The sequence below is a fragment of the Microtus pennsylvanicus genome, chromosome 1, assembly GCF_037038515.1.
Source record: "Microtus pennsylvanicus isolate mMicPen1 chromosome 1, mMicPen1.hap1, whole genome shotgun sequence".
NCBI lineage: Eukaryota > Metazoa > Chordata > Mammalia > Rodentia > Cricetidae > Microtus > Microtus pennsylvanicus.
The window spans coordinates 58,185,858-58,209,679 of record NC_134579.1 but is presented as its reverse complement, the minus strand read 5'-3'; the positions used below and the strand labels follow the sequence as shown (position 1 = coordinate 58,209,679).

Here is a 23,822-nt window from a genome sequence, read left to right as displayed (position 1 = left end):
CAGGATAAGAGAGAGAACCAGCCAGAGGTGGAGGCAAGTACAATAAAGGAGAGGATGAATTAAAACAAAGTGTAACACATCAGAACCATCATCCACCATGATCAAGTCGGCTTCATCCCAGAGATGCAGGGATGGTTCAATATATGAAAATATGTCAACATAGTCCACCATATAAACAAACTGAAAAATAAAAACCACATGATCATCTCATTTGATGTAGAAAAAGCTTTCCAAAAAATACAACATCCCTTCATGATAAAGGTCTTGGAGAGAGCAGGGATACAAGGAACATACCTAAACATAATAAAGGCAATATACAGCAAGCCAACAACCAATATAAAACTAAATGGAGAGAAACTCCCAGCAATTCCACTAAAATCAGGAACAAGACAAGGTTGTCTAATGTCTCCATATCCAATATAATTCTTGAAGTCCTAGCTAGAGCAATAAGACACCAAAAGGAGATCAAGGGGATACTGGTGCGGGAGAATTGTCTATATTCTGTCAATCATGTTTTAAATAAACGCTGATTGGCCAGGCAGGAAATATAGGCAGGAAAACCAGACAGGAAGTAGAAATGATGTAATGAGAACAGGAGAATTCTGGGAAGGAGGAAACTGATTCCTCCCACTCCTGCCCAGACCACCGAAGCAGCAGGATGTGATCTGCCTCACTGAAAAAGGTACTGAGCCACATGGCTAACATAAATCAGAAAAATCGGTTAATCAAGATGTGAGAGATAGCCAGTGAGAGGCTACAGCTAATGGGCCAATCAGCTTTATAACTTATAGAGACCTATGTGTGATTTTCTTAGGGGCTAAACAGTTGCGGGGTACTGGGCAGGATAAAAACCCAAACAACAAGCAGGCCCTGCTCCATGTTACAGGATACAAACTGGAAAAGAAGAATTCAAACTCTCACTGCTTGCTGATGATATGATAGTTTACATAAGTGATCCCAAAAATTCTATCAAGGAACTCATAAACACTTTCAGTAATGTAGCAGGATACAAGAATACAAAATTAACTAAAAAAAAAAATCAGTAGCCCTCCTGTACACAGATGATAAAAGGGCTGGGAAAGAAATCAGAGAAACAATACCCTTCACAATAGCCACAAATAGCATAAGATACCTCAGAGTACTCTAACCAAGCAAGTAAAAGACTTATATGGCAAGAACTTTAAATCTCTGAAGAAAGAAATTGAAGAGACACCAGAAAGTGGGAAGATCTTCCATGCTCTTGTGTAGGCAGAATTAACATAGTAAAAATGTTACCAAAAGCAATCTACAGATTCAACGCAATTCCCATTAAAATCCCAGCTAAATTCTTAAAAGACCGCAAAACAGTACTCAACATTATATGGAAAAGCAAAAAACCCAGGATAGCTAAAACAATCCTGTACAATAAAAGAACTTCTGGAGGCATCACAATCCCTGAGTTCAAACTCTACTACAGAACTACAGTACTGAAAACAGCCTGGTATTGGCATTAGAACAGAGAGGAGAACCAATGGAACTGAATAGAAGACCCAGATAATTAATCCACAATCCTTCAAACACCTGATTTTTGATACAGAAGCAAAAAATATCAAATGGAAAAAAGCAAGCATATTTAACAAGTGGTGCTGGCATAACTAAATAGCAACATGTAGAAGAATGAAAACAGACCAATATCTATCACCATGCACAAAACTCAAGTTCAAATGAATTAAAGACCTTAACATAAAGCCAGCCACACTGAACCTTATAGAAGAGAAAGTGGGAAGTACACTTGAACACATTAGCACAGGAGACCACTTCCTAAATATAACCCCAGGAGCACAGACACTGAGAGAAACAATTAATAAATGAGACCTCCTGAAACTGAAAAGCTTCTATAAAGCAAAGGACACGGTCAACAAGACAAAATGTCAGCTTACAGAATGGGAAAAGATCTTCACTAATCCCACATCAGACAGAGGTTTGATCTCCAAAATATACAAAGAACTCAAGATTAAGAAGGATGCCTATATGTTTGGACTTGCTGAACATAGCAGTTAATGAGGACTACTGAGAACTCAAGAACAATGGCAATGGGTTTTTGATCCTACTGCACGTACTGGCTTTGGGGAAGCCTAGCCAGTTTGGATGCTCACCTTACTAGACCTGGATAGAGGTGGGTGGTCCTTGGACTTCTCACAGGGCAGGGAACCCTGATTGCTCTTTGGGCTGATGAGGGAGGGGGACTTGATGGGGGAAGGGGGAGGGAAATGGGAGGCGGTGGCGGGAAGGAGGCAGAAATCTTTAATAAATAAATAAATTAAAAAAAAAAAGAACTCAAGAAATTAGTCACCAAAAGAACAAATAATCCAATAAAAAAAAAAGGAGTACAGGCCTAAACAGAGAACTCTCAACAGAGGAATCTAAGATGGTTGAAAGACACTTAAGGAAATGTTCAATATCCTTAGTCATCAGAGAAATGCAAATCAAAACAACTCTGAGATTCCATCTTACACCTGTAAGAATGGTCAACATCAAAAACACTATGACAACTTATGCTGGAGAGGTTGTGGAGAAAAGGGAACACTCCTGCATTGCTGGTGGGAATGCAAGCTGGTACAGCCCCTTTGGATGTCAGTGTGGCAATTTCTCAGAAAATTAGGAAACAACCTTCCTCAAGACCCAGCAACACCACTTTTGGGTATATATCCTAAGGGTGCTCAATCGTGCTACAAGGACATGTGCTCAACTATGTTCATAGCAGCTTTGTTTTTCATAGCCAGAACCTGGAAACAACCTAAATGCCCCTTGACCGAAGAATGGATAATGAAAATGTGGTACATTTACACAATGGAGTACTACACAGCAGAAAAAAATAATGACATCTTGAATTTTGCAGTTAAATGGATGGAGCTAGAAAACATTATTTTGAGTGAGGTAACCCAGACACAGAAAGACAATTATCACATGTACTCACTCATAGGTGGTTTTTAAACATTAAGCAAAGAAAGCCAGCCTACAAACCACAATTCAAACCACAGAATTTAGACAACAATGAGGACCTTAAGAGAGACTTACATAGATCTAATCTACATGGGAAGTATAAAAAGACAAGATCTCCTGAGTAAACTGGGAGCATGGGGATCTTGGGGGAGGTCTCAAAGGGGAAGGGGAGAAGTAGAGAGAGAGGAGGAGAGAAAAATGTAGAGCTCAATAAAAATCAATGAAAAAAAAGAAAAAAAAACCCACAAAGTGTAACAGCACATATTGTGAAAATGCTATGAAGAAACTCTTTACTTTTATGCTAACTTAAAGATTTTAAAATGACATAATATTAATTAGATCCCATACATATACTTCTATATAGGCAAACTCATAATCCTGTGGTAGTTGGTTTTTTCAAGTAGTGATATAGATTATATACTAACTATGCATTGTAGCATTGAGCTAAACCCTAGTCCTCAGAGATACTTTTAAATAAATACTTTAATTTAGAAAGAAAAAGTAGAAAGGTAACTCTGGCAAGTATTATGGGACCAAACCTTAAAGATCTTAATCCATTGTCTTGGGGGTATCTTTAAATGTAAAGGGACGGATGGCTGAGGATGCGGAAGGTAGGATCTCTAAGCAATAACTACTCTGAGTTCACTTACAGAAGGCATTATCAAGAACATTCAAACATCTGATAAAAACAGACATGGTCATTCTCAAAGTATTCAGTATTTCTCATACTCTTCTGACACAGAAATAATCTTTTAAGTTATTTGGTTTTATTTTTATTTAATTCTTAAGAAACAGCTTGTAGGAGAAAAAAAGCAATGCTATCTAAATGATGATAGCATTGCTTCTCATGAGTGCTATTATGTATCTGTCTTGTCTAGAATTACAAATTTTAAGGGCACAAAAATATAGTTTCATCCTATCTTTTTAAGTGTCATATACTAAAACCTTTATATTATCTCAATGTATTGTTTCAACCTTCTGTGGTTTATAAAGCTTTAGTCATACATTCATTTACCTAATGCAGTGCTGGGGAGTGCGCCTAAGGTCTTATGATACTTGGCAAATGCTCTACCACTGAACTACACCCAGTTATCTTTTTACTCTTTACTTTGAGGCTAAATTACTTTCTCTGCTAAACTGTCCAGTAGTGGTAGTTTTGAACTCACTCTGTAGCCCAGGATAGATTTAAACTTACATTCTTTCTGTCTTAGTTTCCTGAGTAGCTGAGATTACTGGCCTGTGTCACAAGCCAAAGCTATTATATCTAGTCTCTAGATTTGAAATTTGAGGCTAAGAGTTTCGATAACTTGTCCTAGGTCATTTAGCTAATAAGTTACTGAAGCCAACTACAAACTCAAGCCTGTTACTGTCTCTCTCCAATCACGCACACTGTACCTGTATACACACACAGACACACACACACACACACACACACACAATTCTGGGATACTTCATATAAGTAAAATTCTGGAATATGTTCACACATATTATGTATGTGTTTTATGTATGTGTATATTGTTTTACATATGCATTTTATACCGTTTACATATAATTTTGTAGGTATGCTTTATATATATATTTTGGATATATCAAGCATATACGCATGTGTGCGCACACACACACACACGATGCTAAAATACTTTGCTAAAAATACTCATGCTCAATAGTATTTACACCTTGTCTTTAAATTTCTTCGGAAGAAGATTTTCATAGGCTATTATTCACTACGTAACACTTCTAGTTTGACTGTGGGGCAATGTAGTGTTTTGAGTATAGTACTATTTTTAAATGTATTTATAACAGAAAGGCAGCTGCAGTTATTAAAAGATTGGTTTCAGTTTTTAAAGTTTACTTCTGTAATATGTCAGTTTCGTTTTAGTAAGTTAAATTTGGCTTTAAGTAATGATGGATGAAAACAAAATTACCTCTGAGATGGTTCTACTTTATAATCAATGCTAAATTTTTTTTCATTTATTTTTTTCTGTAGTTCTTTCTGTAACCTTTAAGAATGTAGCTAGGCTAGTTAAATCAGAATGTGATCCATATCTTCAGTATTTCATTTTTAAGAGTACAACTGAAGTAGGGATCAGTAGTCTGTCATATCTAAAGGATCACATCTACTCATGCCATATTTACTCTGGAATAGTTGATTACCATCTTTAGTCTTTATATATATATATATATATAATTATATATGAGCAATTATGAGAACTGTTGGTTTTGAGAATTTAATAATATAAATATCACTGGCTCCCTCTTAAGGCTTGGCCCACAAATCTGGACAGGAAATGGATAGGACTGAGTATTAGATTCCATCAGATTTGTCATATTATGCCCTTTGTTCTGAAAGGATACCTGGTTACTTGAGCGTTGATACTCAGTAACACTATGGAACAGAATAAAGACAAGAATAAAACAAAAACATTAGGAAAGGAAAAAAAAGAAGGAAAAAAAAAACCCAAAGCAATAACCCCCTCCCCATGGTTACCTGTGGTCTGGTAACACTCTCATATCATTGTTTTGTTTTCTTTTTTGGGGGGGGGAGGGTGGAAAATCACAAATTTACATGCAAACCCAGACCATCATTTTAATCAAAATTGTTTTGTTTGGTTTTTCTACCTGAAACTCCTCTGCAAAGCAATCACAGCAGACGGAAGCTTCTTTAATCTCTTTCTGGTCTGGAAACCTTTCCAATAGGCTTGAATCAAGCAAGCTGCTTTATGTAGTTTCTGAAATTATATATCAGAAATAATTTTGATATGTCTCTAGAAAAGCCTTTTTGAGAAATATATCCCTTAAAATACAAGGCCAGGGTAATGTTTAATCTTCACCTCTACACAGATGGGTAGCAGGAAACATTAAGCTCATGAGGCCCAGAATGTCCAAGTATATCACACCTGTTCAACTAGGGTAATATCTAGAACATATTCAAAATAGTCTAGTTAGCTCCAAATTCTCTCTCTGATATCACTTCCTTTTCAAGGATTTAAAGTCCTTCCTAATCTTTGGACCTAATGTCTTCTGGTTGGTTGCTTGTGGGTTTTTGAAACTAAATCTTGTTAAGCAACCCATGAGAACTAAAATTATGACTCTTCTGTCCTAGCCTCTTGAGTACTGGGGTTAAAGCTGTGTGTCTCCATGCCCAGGGAGCTAACTTATTAATGTTTATATTTAGTATTTTTAAAAGATTTGTTTTTATTATTTTTAATTATGTGTGTGTGTGTGTGTGTGTGTGTGTGTGTGTGTGTGTGCTTGTAGCTATGTGCACACCTGCTGAGGCCAAAGGCTTCAGATTCCCCTGAAATTGGAGGTGCAGGCATTTGTGAGCCATCTAACTGGGTGCTGGCAACAGAACTCGTCCTTTGCAGGAGCAAGTACACACTCTTAGCTGTTGAGCCACCACTCCAATTCATTCAGTATTAACCAACTTTATTAGGCTTAGGCTGTATAAGCTCCTTGACTATTTGTGGTTAGTTATGCAAATATGTTTTAATTCTAAGCTTTTAGGATGCTATTTTGAGGCTGTCCACCATATATATGTTTTGAAAGTAGTCTATGGAAGTAAAGAATTCTTTTCCTTTATTTTCTTCCATATAAATGTCTCCCTTCATCCTCCTGCCTAAACTGGACTTCCTTCCAATTACCTTTTGGTTTTGGATTTTAGGTAAATAATAATCTCATTTCCTTTTACTATAAAATATCTTTTATTATTTTAGACTCTATTTTCCATATATATTTTAAGGCCTTACCTGAAAATATTCAAAGTGTATGCCTTTTTCTATAGAAGTAAGTTACCTAAAGCCTCCATTTTGAGTATATGTTGAAGAAGTATGACAAAATAAAACTTGTCATATCTCAAACATAACTTTTATTAATATAATTTTATGTAAAGATAAAAATATATTATTTTGTATCAATGAATAAGGCAGCTTACTATAGATGGACATATATACAGTTTGCTATAATTAGAGATATTTTTAAAGCAAATAAAATTTAAATAGCTTATAGATAAATGAGTAAATAAACATGGGATTTCATGAGATATTTTGAAAAAAAATTAACCTGCTCAAATCTATAAAGAGATATAAAAGGGAGACTGAAATTGTGTTTATGGATAGATGGAATGATACAATACAATGAAAATATTAAAAGATTTCTATCATCTAGGGATAACATTTTGTTTAAAGTGTTAAGAGAAGGAAATTGAGGCATATTTAAGGAGAACTGAGGTTCAATACAGTTATCAAATATCACACAAATTATTTTTTATAATACCTGTTCTTCTACTTCCTGATGGACTTTAGGGGTTAAAAGACCAACCAGCTGTCTAAGTTCTCGACTAAATTCTGTCATATTTTCCTGTTTATTTAGCAGACTTGTGAGTCCTAAAATATAATAACAAGACAAAACAAAAAAGATTTTGTTATCTAAGTAGAAAATGAATAAATATAACAACATAATTACATATATCATTTTCTTTTTATCAAACACTTCTATGTTGTGGTCTTTACAATCTTCCTCTGCTCTGAGAATTTTTATTTTCCTGACTTGTGAAATCTGAATGTAAAAATATGTCTAAATAATTTCTTTATTAAAGAAGGCAGTAGGATCACTGAAGTAAGTCAGAGTAGAGAGAATTTGTTTTCCTTTCAACGCAAAAACCTTAAACTAAAACATTCTTAAGAAGTTATTGTAAGCACATACTCTGTATATGCCTACCTTGTAGAAGCACTTCAGCAGGTATTATTAGTCACTATTAATTAAAGAAAAAACTTATTACACTAACATTTATAAGTTGGACATAAGCCAAGAGGTTTCTGAACAATACAGAAATGCTATAACATGGGCCACTGCATTTTAATTCCAAAATAGTAAGTAGTCATAAAAGGGACAAAGTAACTTTTGTATCCAAAGCATGTTGGAATTATGTGTGATATAATAAACATAAATAAGCAAATAAAATTGTCTTGCAGTATACATTTGGGGCTGCCATCATATGGATCTTTGCCTGTATTCTTTAAGATCCAAGCTTTCAGAAGCACTTACAATTGCAAAATACCTTGGTAAACTTGAGTAAATTCTACTGTTGCAATTTTATCATTCAAAGAAATGAACAGGGATTAAGGTAAAATTCATATTTCTTGCTTTTGTTCTTTTTGGGGGGGTTAGGGGAAGGGTGTTGAGACAGGGTCTCACAATGTTCGGGCTGTTCTGGAATTCACTATGTATACCAGGCTGGCCTCAGGCTCAAAGGCTGGAAATAAAGGCATGCATCCCCAGGCCTGGCATGAACACTCGCATTTCTGGAGAACTCTAGCTGCAAATTTGAAAATGTATGCCTGGCATAATAATAACTACAGGTCTACTAGTGGTGCTTATTCTACCTTTTTTCTTATAATATATAAAATAATTAAAAAGGCAATAGTAATTACAGATATAAGGAAAGTTACTAATGTTCCTTTTGAATCACCAAGAATGATTAAGGTCTATTCTAATCGATTAGTAATTAAGTAGATTCTAAAAATTTTAAAAGTCCCATGTGCCATCCTATATTAAACGTATTTAATGAAATAAAAACCAATATTTTACTATACTGAATATAAATATATTGGCTAACAAAGAAATAACATAAAGCTAACATAATTTTGGCAGAGAGTTGGAAAACTAAAATCTAAGTAATCTTAAGTAAATTACCTAATTTTTCCAAGTCTCTTATTCCATATCTATATGTAAGGATAGGAATCCCCAATATACCAAAGGAGTATTATAAAAAAATTAAAGAATGTTGAATAGTATCTTGCAGTCAGTGTTCAATTAAATGAATACTCTCACACAAGAATGGTAGTTAACAATGAATTTATTTACTCTCAAGATTCATGACTTTTTAATCATATGTGCTTGAGTATGAAATATAGGTATATTTTATTGTTGGTAGTGTTTTGTTTTTTTAGTAAAGGCAGTGAAATAGTAAGATATTAATTGATAATAATGCAGTTCTATTTTCTTCTCCAAAGGTATTAATTATTAACTGATAATAATGCACACTTCTACTTTCTTCTCTAGTAAGTTCTGATAAGGTCACAGACATCTTTGGTCATTATTTTACTATACTATTTGGTATACCCAATATAAACAACTTTGTCAGAGAGAGAGAGAGTAAACATTTATTATAACCCATCAACAAAATATGCATACTATCTGTTGATAATATAGTGACATTATTTTAATGTTTGTCTTCACAGTTAAGTTACTAACTTTTCAAAATATAAAAATTTTGCCATTTATAAACTGCCAACTTATTTTGTCCTTGAGACAGACTAACAAGAGAAGAAAATACATATGACCTACCTTTGTAGCAAGCACTTAGTCTCAGTAAAATCAAAATTTCCTGATGAGATTCAACTAGCACTAGGAGGAGCTTTGTAGCAATACTTCTTAAGACTGGACTAGGAGTTGATAAAAGCTTGAAAAGAATTTCATCTAAAATAGAATGCAGGATTTTTCCTTCTATTTTCAGTAAATCACCACTAATAAGACAGAAAAAAAAGTACTATTACTAATTAATACATGGTTATCACAACAAATTTAAAATAAAGCATTTAGTAACTCGAATGACTGTGTGTGGCCTGATCCACAAAGATAGCCACTTTTTAAAGAATATAACTTGGTTCTAAGGATTTAGACTATAGCATATTAAGTCAATTCACATTTCTGATTTCATACTGTGGGCAGGGGACCATATTAGGTACAACAAAGAATCCAAAGTAGATGAAGTTCCCTTCTTTCCTCACAGAGAAACTTATTATCAAATTGAATATAAAAAACCTGTAAGATTAATTGCTTCAAAAGCTTCAAGGTGACAAATCACAAGACTGCAGTTAAGATTCAACAATTTAATGAAACACAAAATTATGTGCTTAATTTATAAAGAGCATTTTACTTCCACTGGCATTTCTTTATTATCATTTTACAATACTGTGGTGAGCTTCAACTAACTTGTTGAGTTTATGAGCATAAAGTTGTTCATATTATTACTTTGTGTTTTTGTTTTTGTTTGTTTGTTTTTTAAGACAGGGTTTCTCTGTGTAGCTTTGGTGCCTGTCCTAGAACCAGTTCTTGTAGACCAGGCTGGCCTCAAACTCAGAGATCAGACTGCCTCTGTCTCCTGAGTGCTGGGATTAAAGGTGTGCGGCACCTGGGCCCAGCCTCCTTAGTGATTTTTTTAATGACAGTAAATGATGTTATCCTTCTCAATTTTAACATTAATTGTTGGCAGTTCTTCTATTTCTTTCCTGATCACTCTTGTAGGCTCATTTCATTCATCTCAGATTCAACTTATGGTTTCACTTACTTTCTCTGTTGTTTTCATTGACTTTATTGATGTTGATTATTGCTTTCATGTTTATTGTTTTCCCTTCTTTAGCTTAGGGCTTACTATTCCCATATTTTTCTAGTTTACTAAAAGCAGAATTGATATAATGATTTGAGATTTTTCTTTCCCAATATAGATATTCCATATAAAATTTCTAAGTATTGTTTAAGATGTACCTCAGAAATTCTTTTCATCTGTTTCTTTTATGTCCATTCATTTAGAAATAATTTCTAATTTTACTTTTGATTTCTTCTGTTCTGTAGGTTATTTAGGTATATACCATTTCTTACATTATTTGTAGACTTTTCAGAGATCTACTCACTCATTTCTACCAGATTCCAACTTTTCAACAACATTTTGTTATTTAAATCCTTTTAAGTTTACTGAGGTGTTTATAGGCACTGGATATGACTTTTTAAAAATGTTCCCCTTGACTTTGAAAGAAACGCGTAGATTTTTACATACATGAGCTGATTGGTACTCCACTAAATTTTTGAAGAGAACCCTCTGCTGATCTCTCATAAAGCTTTTTTTCTAGTGTTCTGCCTTGTGAATTTTAGTCATCTTGCTTTCCTCTACATTTCCCACTTCATTTCTTTAAATCAAGTTTTCCAGTTACACCACATTCTAAAAATTTGTACTAAGAATAGTTGGGATCTTGAAAGTACTCCAAAGGCTCCTGTGTGAAAAACTCAGTCTCAAGGAAGGAGCTATTTGGAATGGAACTGCTGGAATGTTTAAGGGGAAGGACGTACTGCATGTTCTTTACTCTCTCTTCAACTTCCTGGTAATAAGGTAAGCACTTTGCCCTGCCAGCTGTTCTCATTGTGTATAATGTTTCACTTACAGACTCAAAACCATTGGGCAAATAATCATGTAGTGGAGCCTCCAAAACCATGAGCCAAAGTAAACCTTTTCTTTTATAAATCTGTTATCTTGGGTTTTCTTACAATGTCAGAAAACTCCAACCTTACTTACATTCTTTTTCCCCCTTCTGAGCTCTTATTCATACATTGAGTCATGTTCAGTTTATTAAGAATTGATCCTTCATGAGTTGTCTTTTTCTTTTCTCCCATTAATCAAGTAAATTCATCTCTATAACTATTTTAATGCAAAGTGGAAATAAAGGTCTGGGTGATTTTAATTAATTAAAAAAGAATCTATTCCCTATTACCAGTGCCACGATTTTATCATTTTACTTGAATTGCTATGGCCATTTGTTTGTTTGTTTATTATTTGCATTTTGGGGCAACAAATTTAGGATATTTAACAGCCAAGGCAAGTGCCCCACCACAAGGATACCTCCCTAGTCTTCCAGTTGTCTTCTTTGTCTAGAGCAGTGTTTCTCAGCACAAGGGTTGTGACAAACTTTAGGAGTCGAATATCTGCTATTCTGCATATCAGATATCTACATTATGATTCATAACAGAGGCAAAATTAGTTATGAAAAAGCAATAAAATAATTTTATGGTTGGGGTCATCACAACATAAGGAACTGTATTAAAGGGTTGTAACATTAGGAAGGTTGAGAACCACTGGTCTAGAGTTTTGTTCTCATTTTCTCTTCATTATTAACCAGAGTAATAAAACTGAAATGCAATCAGACCTTATTCATCTACTTAAATAAAATCTTCATTGGTCCCCATTGCCTACAGGATATGACTGTTTTCTGTAGGACATAACATATCAATTTTTCATAATGTAAGTCTCTTCAAAATTTACTGGACACATCAGATACTGAACTTAAAATCCCAGCAAGATGAATCTTTTCAACTTTTTACCCTCAGCATAATGTTTCTTACTTATCTCTGACTTTTGTTTATGTTGGCATCTTTTTCCTTCTCCTCATCCTCCCTTTAAAACTTATCTTTAAAGTTTCACCTTAGGTTTAAACTTCTCCAGGATGTATCTTCACTCAGTTTGGCTTAGAAGCAACTCAATACTTTTGGATAAACTTTAACATTGCAAACTCATACACAAAAATATGTTTGTCTCAATAGAGTCACTCATTGAAAACAAGATTCATATTTGAATAAGTATTGTAAATATAAGGAGAAACAGAATAATCATGACACATAGTAGCCAATGAATAAACCCATACATGAATGAAATAATGAATAATTTCACTATGCATATTTTTACTATGATCCTAATATTTTTCTTTAGGTTTCACATCAATTCTCTTTTCTAAGCCTAAGATTTTCTAGAGCTCTGACGTAACAATTTGATAACAAATTTCTAATCTTTTGTAGTATCTTATACTAACTTTTTCTAAGTCAATCATAAAAGACCTTAAATTTCATGTACAAGTCATATGTAGAAGATTGACAAATTGTAATAAAATTTGTAATGTTTGTGATTTAAAATTGTGTAAATTAAGTCACCTGTTGATCTGTAGTATATTCTGTAGCAGAGTCATGACTGTAGCTCCTATATGAACATTGTCAGTTTGCAGTAAGTGTAAGAAATGATCACTCTGCAGTACTAAAAGAACAGGGAGAAAAAGAAACGTTAAAGATTCTAATAATAACCTAAGTAAGAGTTTGTCTCTTAAAAATCAAATCAACTCATGATCATTTCTGTTAAAATATTGGCAGTGAAAGGTCTATAATAAATATTTTTATAGATGCAGGCAGTTTTAAATGGTCATAAAGTTAAGAGTCATTCCATTTTAAAGAAGTTATAGTCAAAGGGGCATCTATAAATATCAAGCTAAAATTTAGTATTACTTCCTTTAAGCTAAAAATATCTCCTAAATCTGAGTCTTTTTTCTAGCAATGAGTTTTATTAAATAATAAAACACTGAATAATTTTTTTTCTAGGTTTAAAAGTTTTATGCTCTGATTAGCCAGTTACAAAACTTTGGTGCTCAGTGCATACGCAAGTTGCTTAACTTTAACCTCTGTCTAGAAAGCTGATGACACAAGCTAGAGTCATCAGAGAGAGAGCCACAATTGAGAAAATGCCTCAGTAAGATCAGGCTGTTAGCAAGCCTGTAGGGCATTTTTTATTTTAAATTAGTGATAGATATGGGAAGTCTTAGTCCATTGTGAGTGGAGCTACCTCTGGGCTGGTGGTTCTGGCTTCTATTAGAAAGGAGGTTGAGCAAGCCATGGAGTGCATACCAGTAAGCGGCTCTCCTCCATGACCTCTGCATTGGTCTCTGCCTCCAGATTTCTGTCCTGTTTGAGTTTCTGTCCTGATTCCTTCAGTGATTAACAATGATGTGGAAGTGCAATGCAAATAAAACCTTTCCTTCCCAAGTTGCTATTGCTAGTGGTATTTCAGCACAGCAACAGTAACCCTAAGACAATCTCCTATAATCTCCATTTCATCACCTGTAAAACTAAAAATTATTAGTATTTTCATAGCAGGCTAAGGCAAAATGTGTTAGAAGAGACTGTTCCCAATAAATATCAGTCTCTGTTCCCTACACCAGTTGAGCACAAGGATAATTAAAAGTGAGATCAGATATTTTGCAAGCTTGCCCTATTAACACCACCTTAGTTTACATAAAAATAACTTTTTTCTTTCCTTTTCTATTTCCTGAAATATCAGATTTGCTTTTTTTCACACCAACTTCTGTTCTTCATATATATTTAAAGCCAAATTATTATTTATCATTTTTAACAACTTAAAAAAACATACTTCTATGTTTTACAAATTGTTACCTAAGTATTAAAAAAATCTGTAACTACAATAGGTGTATTTTCTATTTGTCATATTTTATTAATAACTCTAGAAGTATCCAGGATTTACTAAAATCATATGACAACTAGTTCATAAACTTTTCTTTTTCTCTGTTCTAAAATGCTGTGATGAAGTAAAATACTAAGGAGTTACTGCATTTTGTCTTTATACTGTTTGCCGTGTAATTCCTTAGCTTCAGAGTAGATGAGTAACTCCTACTCCATTACCACATTCACAAAGGGGCCTATTACAAAAGTTTCAAAGACACCTAAAAGCAGACAAAATAATGTAATAAATCCTCATGAGCCAGTCAATTTTAAATATCAATTAAACATCAAGAGATAATAAAAATTATCTCTTAATTCTATCAAGAAGCCAGACAAGTGTTCCAACCTCTAAGTGTTTTGTGAATTTTTAAATTTCTTTCAGTCAAGATTCAAATAAGATCCATGCAACATGATTATGTTTCAAATATAAAATGACCCATTGTTCTTCCATTTTTATTTTGTGATTTATTCAAAAAATAAAATCATGTAAACTGTCCTCTGACAGGTTTGATTCTCTATTGCATTCCTGGAGTATAATTTTTTTCTCAATTGGTAGATGGCATTAGAGGATGGAAATGATGCAGGTTTGAATTTCTGAAACATATATTTTATCTGTGATTTATGATAATCCAGTTGTCTCTTTTTTTAAGGTGTTGATACACATAGGTAGGTAATTACTAAATCTGTTCATTCATCAGGAATTGCAAAATAGGTGGTACTCTTTCATGCCTTCATTTATTAGCTGAAATACTTTCACAAAGAGAAAATTTATATTGATGTATATTGACAGAATAAAAGTTAGATTGTTCATTTTACAGTTTTAAAACAATACATTAGTCCTCTGGTTGACTTCAATGGTAACATTTGGTGATTAAGTTCACTGCACTTATTATTCTTACTATAGCTCAACTTTTCTTTATTCAGCTAGTAGAAGCCTCTTAAACTAAAATAAAAATTTCTCTCTTTATCTGCTGAGTCATTTCACCATTCCTAGTAGAGGCCTCTTTATGTTGGCTTTTCAGTCCTTTTAATCCTGATGAATTTTAAATGTTTCTTTTACATCTCATATTCAAGACACTTCAAATTCACTTCTTTACTTCTATCCCAGGTCTGGAGGGCAGTAATTTCTTCAAAGGTGTAAAACATTTTATAGGGAAAAAATTATTAAAAACTCCATCTCAATGTATATATTTTTGCACAATAATTTTATAAACATTTAACAAGTTTTGATACCTACATTATGGTTTCATATTAACCCTAGACACACTATCATTTTTATCACAGTTCTTTTCGAAAAGGCATATGGCATGTTAAAAAATTTATTTAAGTATTTTCTTTCTCATTTATATCTACTCCTAAGTACTTTATATTTTTTTAGTTAAACAGTCTTTAAACTGGAGATTTTTAACAATAGTAGACATATAAAAGGAAAGAGATAATATTTTTTAAATAGAGTATTTAGACATTCACTTAGCTATAAATAAGGCTACCAAAAGTGTCTGTTAAAAAAACTGAAAGTAGTTGCCTTTAGAAAACTGAAAATGGTATGGATTACACATCCAAGGAATGTGTTTTTTAACACTTAAAGAACTATGTGGCTCTTTAATGCATGAATAATTCTGAAAGTAGAATTAAAGATTCAAGAATTACTACCTGGAAAAATATTCCAAGGTGCTGCACTTACGTAAAGTGAAATTTTTCAAAGACTAAGAATTGTGCCATGATTATTGGGATTACTTTTTTAATCTTAAGACAATATAAAATTAACACATATTTATACTTTTCAATGAAAACAAAATATCCAATAAAATAACTTTGAAGTTTAATAAAATTTAGTAAATTAGGATATAAGCCTATCCTTACCTGAATAGCTAGATTATGAGTGAAAATGATTTACTCTGTACACGTAGAATTCTTTAGAAAGATAAATCTAAAGTTAAATTTATAACACTACTATAATTTTAAAAAATTACTTTCCTAAACTGTCAAATGATTAATATGTCAGATTTACTAATCAGAAAAGTTAAGGTCAAAGTTATACTTTAGCTTTAACTTGGCATTTAAAAAGGCAATGCTGAAAGACTATTGTTTATATTAAAGTTATTGTTTTTCCCTCTTACCATTCTGTATGAGTTGAGTATGACCTCCCAATAGCCAGAAGAGAGAATCAGTCACAATTTGGAAAAAATGTAGTAATTTATCTTTTTCTTCACCCTTAATACAAAAGTAAAAATAATTCAGTTTTCTATAATCTACCTTATATTGTAAACAGAAGGAAAAAGAAAAGACATCTCTCAGAGTAGTCAGCAGACTTTATTTCCAGATTTAACAGCTACTGACAAAGTTCCCAAACTTGTAGTGCTTTGTTTCTTCATTTGTAAAGGCAATGGTTGCAGTATATAAATGCTCTACCACTCATAGACAAAACAAAATTACCCAAGTAAAACTAAACAAAATAAGTAGCCTTTACTTTGTAAGTAGCTCCAAAGTAATGAGCTCAAAAATAAACTAATATTTACTCAAAGTAATAGAATCACATGTTGATACACTATACCTCCTTAATGTTTGATATGCTTCAGAATGACTTGTGGAACTTCTAAAATATCCCTATGCACAAGTCCAAATATATATCATCTCAACTTCCAAAGCTAAAGTCTAGACATCTGTATTTTCAAAAGTTAGATGAGTGACTTCATTTACAGCCAGGGTTAAAAACCATAGCAATATGAAAATGTAACCGTGTAAGGCATTAACAGAACTTTTCAGTTCCATTTTCTATCCTAAGACTTTATGAGAACAGAGAGTATACCAATACTCCCCATTATAACTCACTGTCTACAATTTTGATGGACAGGAAATGTTCCATTAATATATACTAAGCAAATAAACAATGCTTTTTTGCTGAATCTATTCTTATGAAAAGGTAGTAAGAGTGCCACAACAGGAGATAAAACATGTTCCATTGACTATGTCTATCGACTCCACATAAATTTAATGTAAAGTTGTATAAGTGTCTCTAAACCCATCCAGGTCAAGAACATTTCCACTACAGCATCAAACTAGTAACAACAGTTAACAAACCACCTGTTATTTTAATTATAACAACTGTCTTTCCTATAAAACTACCAAACATAAAAAATGCCACATTAGATGGACACATCTTGGTCTAGTAAACATCCTTTTCCAATTTCATCCAAAGATACAATGAGAAAGTGCATCAAAGATGTTGTCAATCTCAAAGGGTCATGTATTTCAAGATGTCCAAAGTTTACTTTAAAGCCTGTTAGATAATATCAACCATTAATTTACAGTTCCTGACAAAACTTGCTCTTGAATCACTTCAAAGTTCTTGAATAAGTATTTTTCTTTTCTGATACAGATATTTAAAACTAGTGTGTAGCTTGGGCCAGAACATCTAAGATACATCCTACTATGTTATATGCTACCCACTTACTATCAAATTCTTAAAAATTTGCTTGGGAACTCAAAAATAGACTAATATTTACTCAAGATTCTGTGATCATTGAGTTAAGTCCTCTACTAATATTTTTTTTTAATATTTGGGCCAGACTATTGTCCATATTGTTGCATTTCTCATTTAATTCCATTCTTTTTGTTTATAAGATGTATTTAATATGTACATTTTTGTCTGCATGTATGCATCCAATCAATGCCTCAGGAGGCCAGAAGAGGTAGTCAGATTTCCTGGATCTGAAGTTTTATATGGTTGTGAGTTACTATGTGGGTGCTGAGAATCGAACCCAGGTCCTCTGGAAAAGCAGTCAATGCTCTTAACTACTAAGCCATCTCTCCAGCTCTTTAGTTCCACTCTTGTGATTTCTTTTATCTAATGTTTTGAAATAAAAATACATTAGTCTTCGATATTCCATAAGAAATAGCTAAGATCTTATTAGCTTGACAATTATTTAGGTTCAAGGCAGTATCTACTTTTCATGAAATCAGTGCTCTAAAATGGAACTTAATGTAACAGTGGGTATTATGAACCGTGTCTTTCAAAATTCATATGCTGATGTCTTAACTCCAATGTGATATTTGTGGGAGCATGAAATCATGAGGATAGTGCCTTCTTGATGAATTTAGTGCCCTTGTAAGATTACCCCACCCCATGACAAAGACCACATGAGCACACAGCCAGATAGCCACTTCTATCTGCCAGTCACAAATTAGGTCCCACCAGTAACTAAATCTGTCTGTCTTATTTCTGTACTTCCCAGCATCCAAAATTGCCAAACAAAAAAGTCCATTTTTCTTAAACTAAACAGCCTACCCTATTATAATAGCCTAAACTGACTATGACACTGATGAGTTCTCTCCATAGGTTACAAAAGTTGTGAATGTATTCAAGTCTAATACAGCAGTAAGTAGGTCCAAAGGTATATTCTGCCAAGAACTCTTCCAAGGAAAATGTGTGTTATCCTAATAGATTGAGGGTGGAAGTTAACCAGCAACTTTCATAAGGGACTTACAATGAGAAAACTTAGAGAACTGTTTAAAACTTGATCCTGCCAACCTTCAGACTGGTGCTATTCCAACAACTATACTAGTTCTCAGTCTTTTGAATATAAAATAATACTTTCATCTATCAGCTTCTATAACTGCTAACTTCTTTAAATTAATCCATACATAAGATGTTGGGCACAAACTACTACTGGTTTTGTTTTTGCTAGAGTTCTGTATTTGCTAGAACACTAACACATGTGGTTGTACCCATAACATTCAAGTGTATGTGTGTATCTGTAAAACAGAGGGAAAAAGCTCAAACAAAACTCCAAACAAAGAAATTCAAAAGTAAGAGACAACCTATTGAATATTTGCAAACTATGTATCTGACAAAGGTTTGATGAATAGAATAATGTATAAGGAAGTCAAATAACTGAAAGCAAGAAAGAAAAAAGAATTCCATTTTAAATCTAAAAGGACATTACTCAAAAAGAACACATACAAATGGCCAACAGGTTTATTAGAAAATGCTCAGTATTAATAATCATCAGGAAAAGGGCAATCAAAATCCTAGTTGGCCATATGGCTATTAACAAAAAGACAAAAATAACAAGTGCTAGTGAGGATGTGTTTTAAAAAAGAAAATACTTTTGTTACAACAATTACAGAACATTGTGTGGAAGTTCAACAAGATTTATATGTAGTAATTACATTACTAGATTTTTATTTAAAAGAAATTAATATCAATATACATGTTATCCTATTGTTTGTACTACTTTAATGTAACACGATTCATAAGAGTAAAAAGGTGGAAATAACCTAAGGTATCTATCAAATCAATGAATGCACAAATATAACGAAATACTTTTCAGACATAAAAAGGATGAATTTCTATCATTAGCAACACCATGGATGGAACTGAAGGTTGGTAAGTGAAGTAGACCAGGTTAGAAAATTGCATACTATATAAATTCATACATACAGAATCTAAAACAAGTTAATCTCATAGAAGTTGAGACTACAATACTGGCTACCAGAGGCTAGGAATAATAGGAGATGATGATAGGGGCTAGTTTAACAATGGGTATTATCTAATATATAGAAATAATTTGAGGTATTTTATAGCACATGGAATGATTATATGCAATCATAAGCTTTTACTTTTATTTTAAAAAGGAGTAATTTTATTTTGAATATTAAAGAGATTAACAAATAGTTCCATTATTCTGACAGTCACACAAACTTAATACTGTTAACAAAGTTGCAAGCTCATACAGTTTCCAACAACTCCTAATTAGCCATTAAGAGAATTATAGACTGGAAGTGGCTCAGGCCCATGGTCTTAAGAGTACTTGATTCAGCAGGATTGCTGAGTTCCATGTCAGACTGAGATACTCAGTGAATTCTGTGGCAACCAGAGCAAGACGTATATTTGCATATATGACATAATCATGAATGTTATGTGCATAGGAAATAATAGAACAAGCCCATGAGAGACATCAAGAGAGAAAGATGGCTTTTTTTCCCATTTGTTCCCCTACCACCTCCTGTTTTTTCCCTGGGAGAGTCTCACTATGCAGCCCATGCAGCTGCCTCAATCTCCTAACTGTTGGAATATAGATGTCGATCACTACACCTTGCTAAAAAGTGAAGTGAAGTATTTCCTGGCCATGAGTCATGAATAAAATGCTTCTTGTTGGGCATAACACATGCCTCTGATCCTAGTACTCAGGATGCAGAGGCAGGTAGATTTCTGTGAGTTTAAGGCGGCCAACCTCAAAAAACAAAAACACAGAATTCCATCCAGGTCAGCCAGGATTACAGAATGAAACCCTGTCTTAATATTCAAAACAAACAAACAAACAAACAAAAAAGCAAAAATGAAAAATGAAGATGAGAAGATAGTATTAAAATTGGAATCTGAATTCTCTGTTGTGCCATTTTGGGTTGGTTTAGTACAACTGATTGAAAGAGGATTGAAGAAGATGAAGAAATTCTCAACTTCTGCTCTTATTCCTCCCTCAGGGTTAGGACTGAGCACAACAATTAAGTCCTGATTGTGAGCACAGTGGGACAATTTGGAAGATAATCACTTAGGGTCAAGTCAAGCTGTTATGAATCAGCAGATGAGCATACTGGGGCCCTTGTACTGGAGTCCTGAGGAAGAATGGGGAACCGTTGATTAGAGGCTAGAAAGTTAGTTTTATGATGGATTTAGTCATCTACAAAGATGGAAACAGAAGTTGCCACTGAAATTTAACATATATATGACTCCACCTTTATAGGCAGCATTGTTAGGTAAACTAATGATTTCTTGTTAGGCAGGCTTCTCTGTTTCTATTGTATACAGCACACATGTTTTACATAAGATCTATGAAATATGTATACAGCATAGGTCTTGTAGGGTAACAGACTATTATAAAACCACCCTGCCCCTGAACCCAGGACTTAGAAATCCCTAACTCCATGACTCAGGGTCAATGGGCAAACAATATTTTGTGCTGTATTTTTCCACTTGTTCACTGTGCATACTCCAAAGATCCATATGTTGCTGTTTCTGATTCTACTCAGAGGCAGCCACCATTCTGTTTCTTACCATAAGTATGTGGTGTGACTCTGTGGTATTCCTCGGCTCCCGATTGTCAAGATACCCCTGCACCAGAAAACCCTTTCAGATCTAATAGGATTGGACACTTAAGAGTGGCAGAGCACATGGTCTTCAAAACTTTGCTTCTGTGTGATGAAAAGGTCTTATCACAAATTAAAAAAAAACAGTATGGCATTTGCTGTTGTTCAAAGGGTAATCACAGATTCCATCTTCAAATTCTGATGTGCTGATGTGGCACTTTACATAAAGTGGACTACTACAAATAGGACATTCTTGGATACTAGAATATTGGTTTCCATAGACAAGAACTGGATTTTGCCTGACTGACAGCTCCTCAATCTAAAGATCTGAAGTAGGTACTTGATAAGGCAAAGAATCAATTCTGTAGTCTATACAACTCAACATCTCTTGTTCTCCTTCAGATTGTTTTCTCTATTCATTCTCTCTCTCCCTCCCCTCCCCATTCCTCCCTCCTCTTTCCCCCCGCTCCCCGCTTCTCAAAACATCATATATAATCTTGCTGTCACTTAGTTTTCTTGACTAATCTAGAACAGGCATTTCTATTCCTTTAGAGTTAACAGCAAGATCTGAAGCTCATCTACTCTGATCTCCATCTTCTGACTTTCTGAGGTCATCTTCAGGTTGTGTTCTTTCAGCTAATACAGTTCAACTTCCCAACAGCCCTTCAGTTCTTCTACTTTCATTCTAACTTCTAATAAATGCTCCATAGTACCTAACTTCTCTTTTTTCCTTTGGAGCTCAGCCTGCAAGTCTGAGTTCTGCTTTTAAATGCATTCATTTGTAGAGCTTGATCTCTTCCTCTATTCTCTTGGCTATAACATGATGTCCTCTTCACTTTATGAATGAAATTTGAAAGGAATATATGCTCGCCAGACCACATCATCTTGACCTACACAGCAGAACTGGCAATATTCATCATATCTGGACAGGTAGTAAGTTCTAAATTGGACTTTCGACTTATTTTGTGTTTAGGCCACTGTGCAAACCAACTCAAGTGAATGTATAATACTCCTGGGCAGTCTTGCACTTCACTCTAAAAAGATGTTGATCCAATCCTTGTAAGTGGGAATGAAATGCTAAAGGAAGGTGTAATAGTATGTGCATCCTCTCCAAGAACACAGAAAATTGCCACACTATTAAACATGTCCAAGAGAAATTACAATGCTCTAGGAAGACAGCTGTTATGGAGTAAAGGGGTCATCTATTGTCTTCTATCGTGGGGTCTAGGAACAGCAGATAGCAGCAATGCAACAGCAACAGGGCACTCAAAGGGAAACTATGTGCTTTTTTATAACCATAAAGAAATGGCAAATATCTGAGGAGATAGATTTGTTTATCCTGATATGAATATTGTATACAGTATAAAAGTACCAAAAATATTACATCATTCCCTTAAAGTATGTACAACTTTATTATGTGTTGATTAAAAAACAAAATCTAGAGTCTTACTAGCCTGAAGTATCAGAAATTAAATTTGAAACAGCTACAGCAGTCTATAAAGCAGGAAGCTCAAAAGTCTATATGCAAATGTCCACTCAATTTTTGACTTAACTATGCACTTTTAAAAAACAAGCTCTGAGAAGCCTGGGAAAACTGGGGATTGAAGGAATTAATGGCAGTCTCATTTCCTGCCAATTGCTGGGCATACAGAGTTTAGAATTCAGTTTACGTATTAAATGGTCTGAGCAAACACTTTCCACTTTCATTTAAATCAAAGCACTACATATAAAGATAATTCTCTATACATAAAACTGGAATAAATCTATCCTGAGAAAGGCTAAAAGCAATCCTTTGTATCACCTGATCTGCCAGAATGTAACTGCTTCTCAACAGTCCTTAAAAGAAGGTAAGTGCTCCTACAATATATCATTTAGAGTCCATAATAAACCAAAACATATTAGATATGTGAAGAAAAAAATTTTTGACTTTAGAAAAAGGGGGGGAAATATAAAGGTAATAGAAGCAAATTCTCAAGTGATTCATGCATAGAGTCTATAAATAAGGGCTTAAAGTGATTACAATAAATATAGTAAGGAATCTACAAGAAATGGATAGAAAGATTATGATATGAAAGAAAAGATTATGAAAACTCTAAAGGGAGAGAAAGAAATCATAATTAAGAAACGCAATACATGAAAACAAATTCCTTAGATTATTAGCAATCATTAGTAATTATTATATAACCATTGGATTACTAGTAGATTAGATTGAAGAAATAGTCAAATGTTAAGATACACTAATAGAAAGTAGCCAAACTAAACAACACAGCAAGATCAATAGAGGGGAATGCCAGTAAGAATGAAGGCTGAGGCAGGAGGATAAGGAGTTCAAAGTCAGCCTTGTGACAAATAAAGCCCAATTCATATGAAACCTAGCTCAAAAATACAGAAACAAAACCAAAATCAGAAAAAGACAGATACAGAGACAGAAATACACAGTTAGAGGAGAATGACTATATGAATAAATCATACGGTATTCTTTAGCTAGCATTTATACATTTTCTAATGTAGGTTTAAATTCTTGGTTGTAATTCTTTGGCTAAAGATGTTTAAATTCACTACTCATATGTTCAGCCATACATAGCATTAATGAAAGTTATTTGGTCACAATAAAATTAAATTAGAAATTAGTAACAATAAAG

General features: G+C 33.7%; 1 protein-coding gene and 1 pseudogene across 2 annotated transcripts in view; both read right to left on the bottom strand.

Annotated features, from left to right (window-relative positions):
• Nucleotides 1-23,822, bottom strand: part of Iqcb1 (IQ motif containing B1) — a 57,841-nt gene that overhangs the window by 26,495 nt on the left and 7,524 nt on the right. For both annotated transcript variants that reach the window (XM_075964899.1, XM_075964909.1), the window contains exons 6-10: nucleotides 16,212-16,305; nucleotides 12,739-12,838; nucleotides 9,331-9,509; nucleotides 7,258-7,367; nucleotides 5,602-5,711 (exon numbers count right to left, since the gene is read on the bottom strand). In XM_075964899.1, the coding sequence (XP_075821014.1) occupies nucleotides 5,602-5,711; nucleotides 7,258-7,367; nucleotides 9,331-9,509; nucleotides 12,739-12,838; nucleotides 16,212-16,305 (593 nt within the window). The remainder of the gene's footprint in view (nucleotides 1-5,601; nucleotides 5,712-7,257; nucleotides 7,368-9,330; nucleotides 9,510-12,738; nucleotides 12,839-16,211; nucleotides 16,306-23,822) is intronic.
• LOC142837092 (calcium-binding and coiled-coil domain-containing protein 2-like) lies at nucleotides 21,166-23,671 on the bottom strand (annotated as a pseudogene).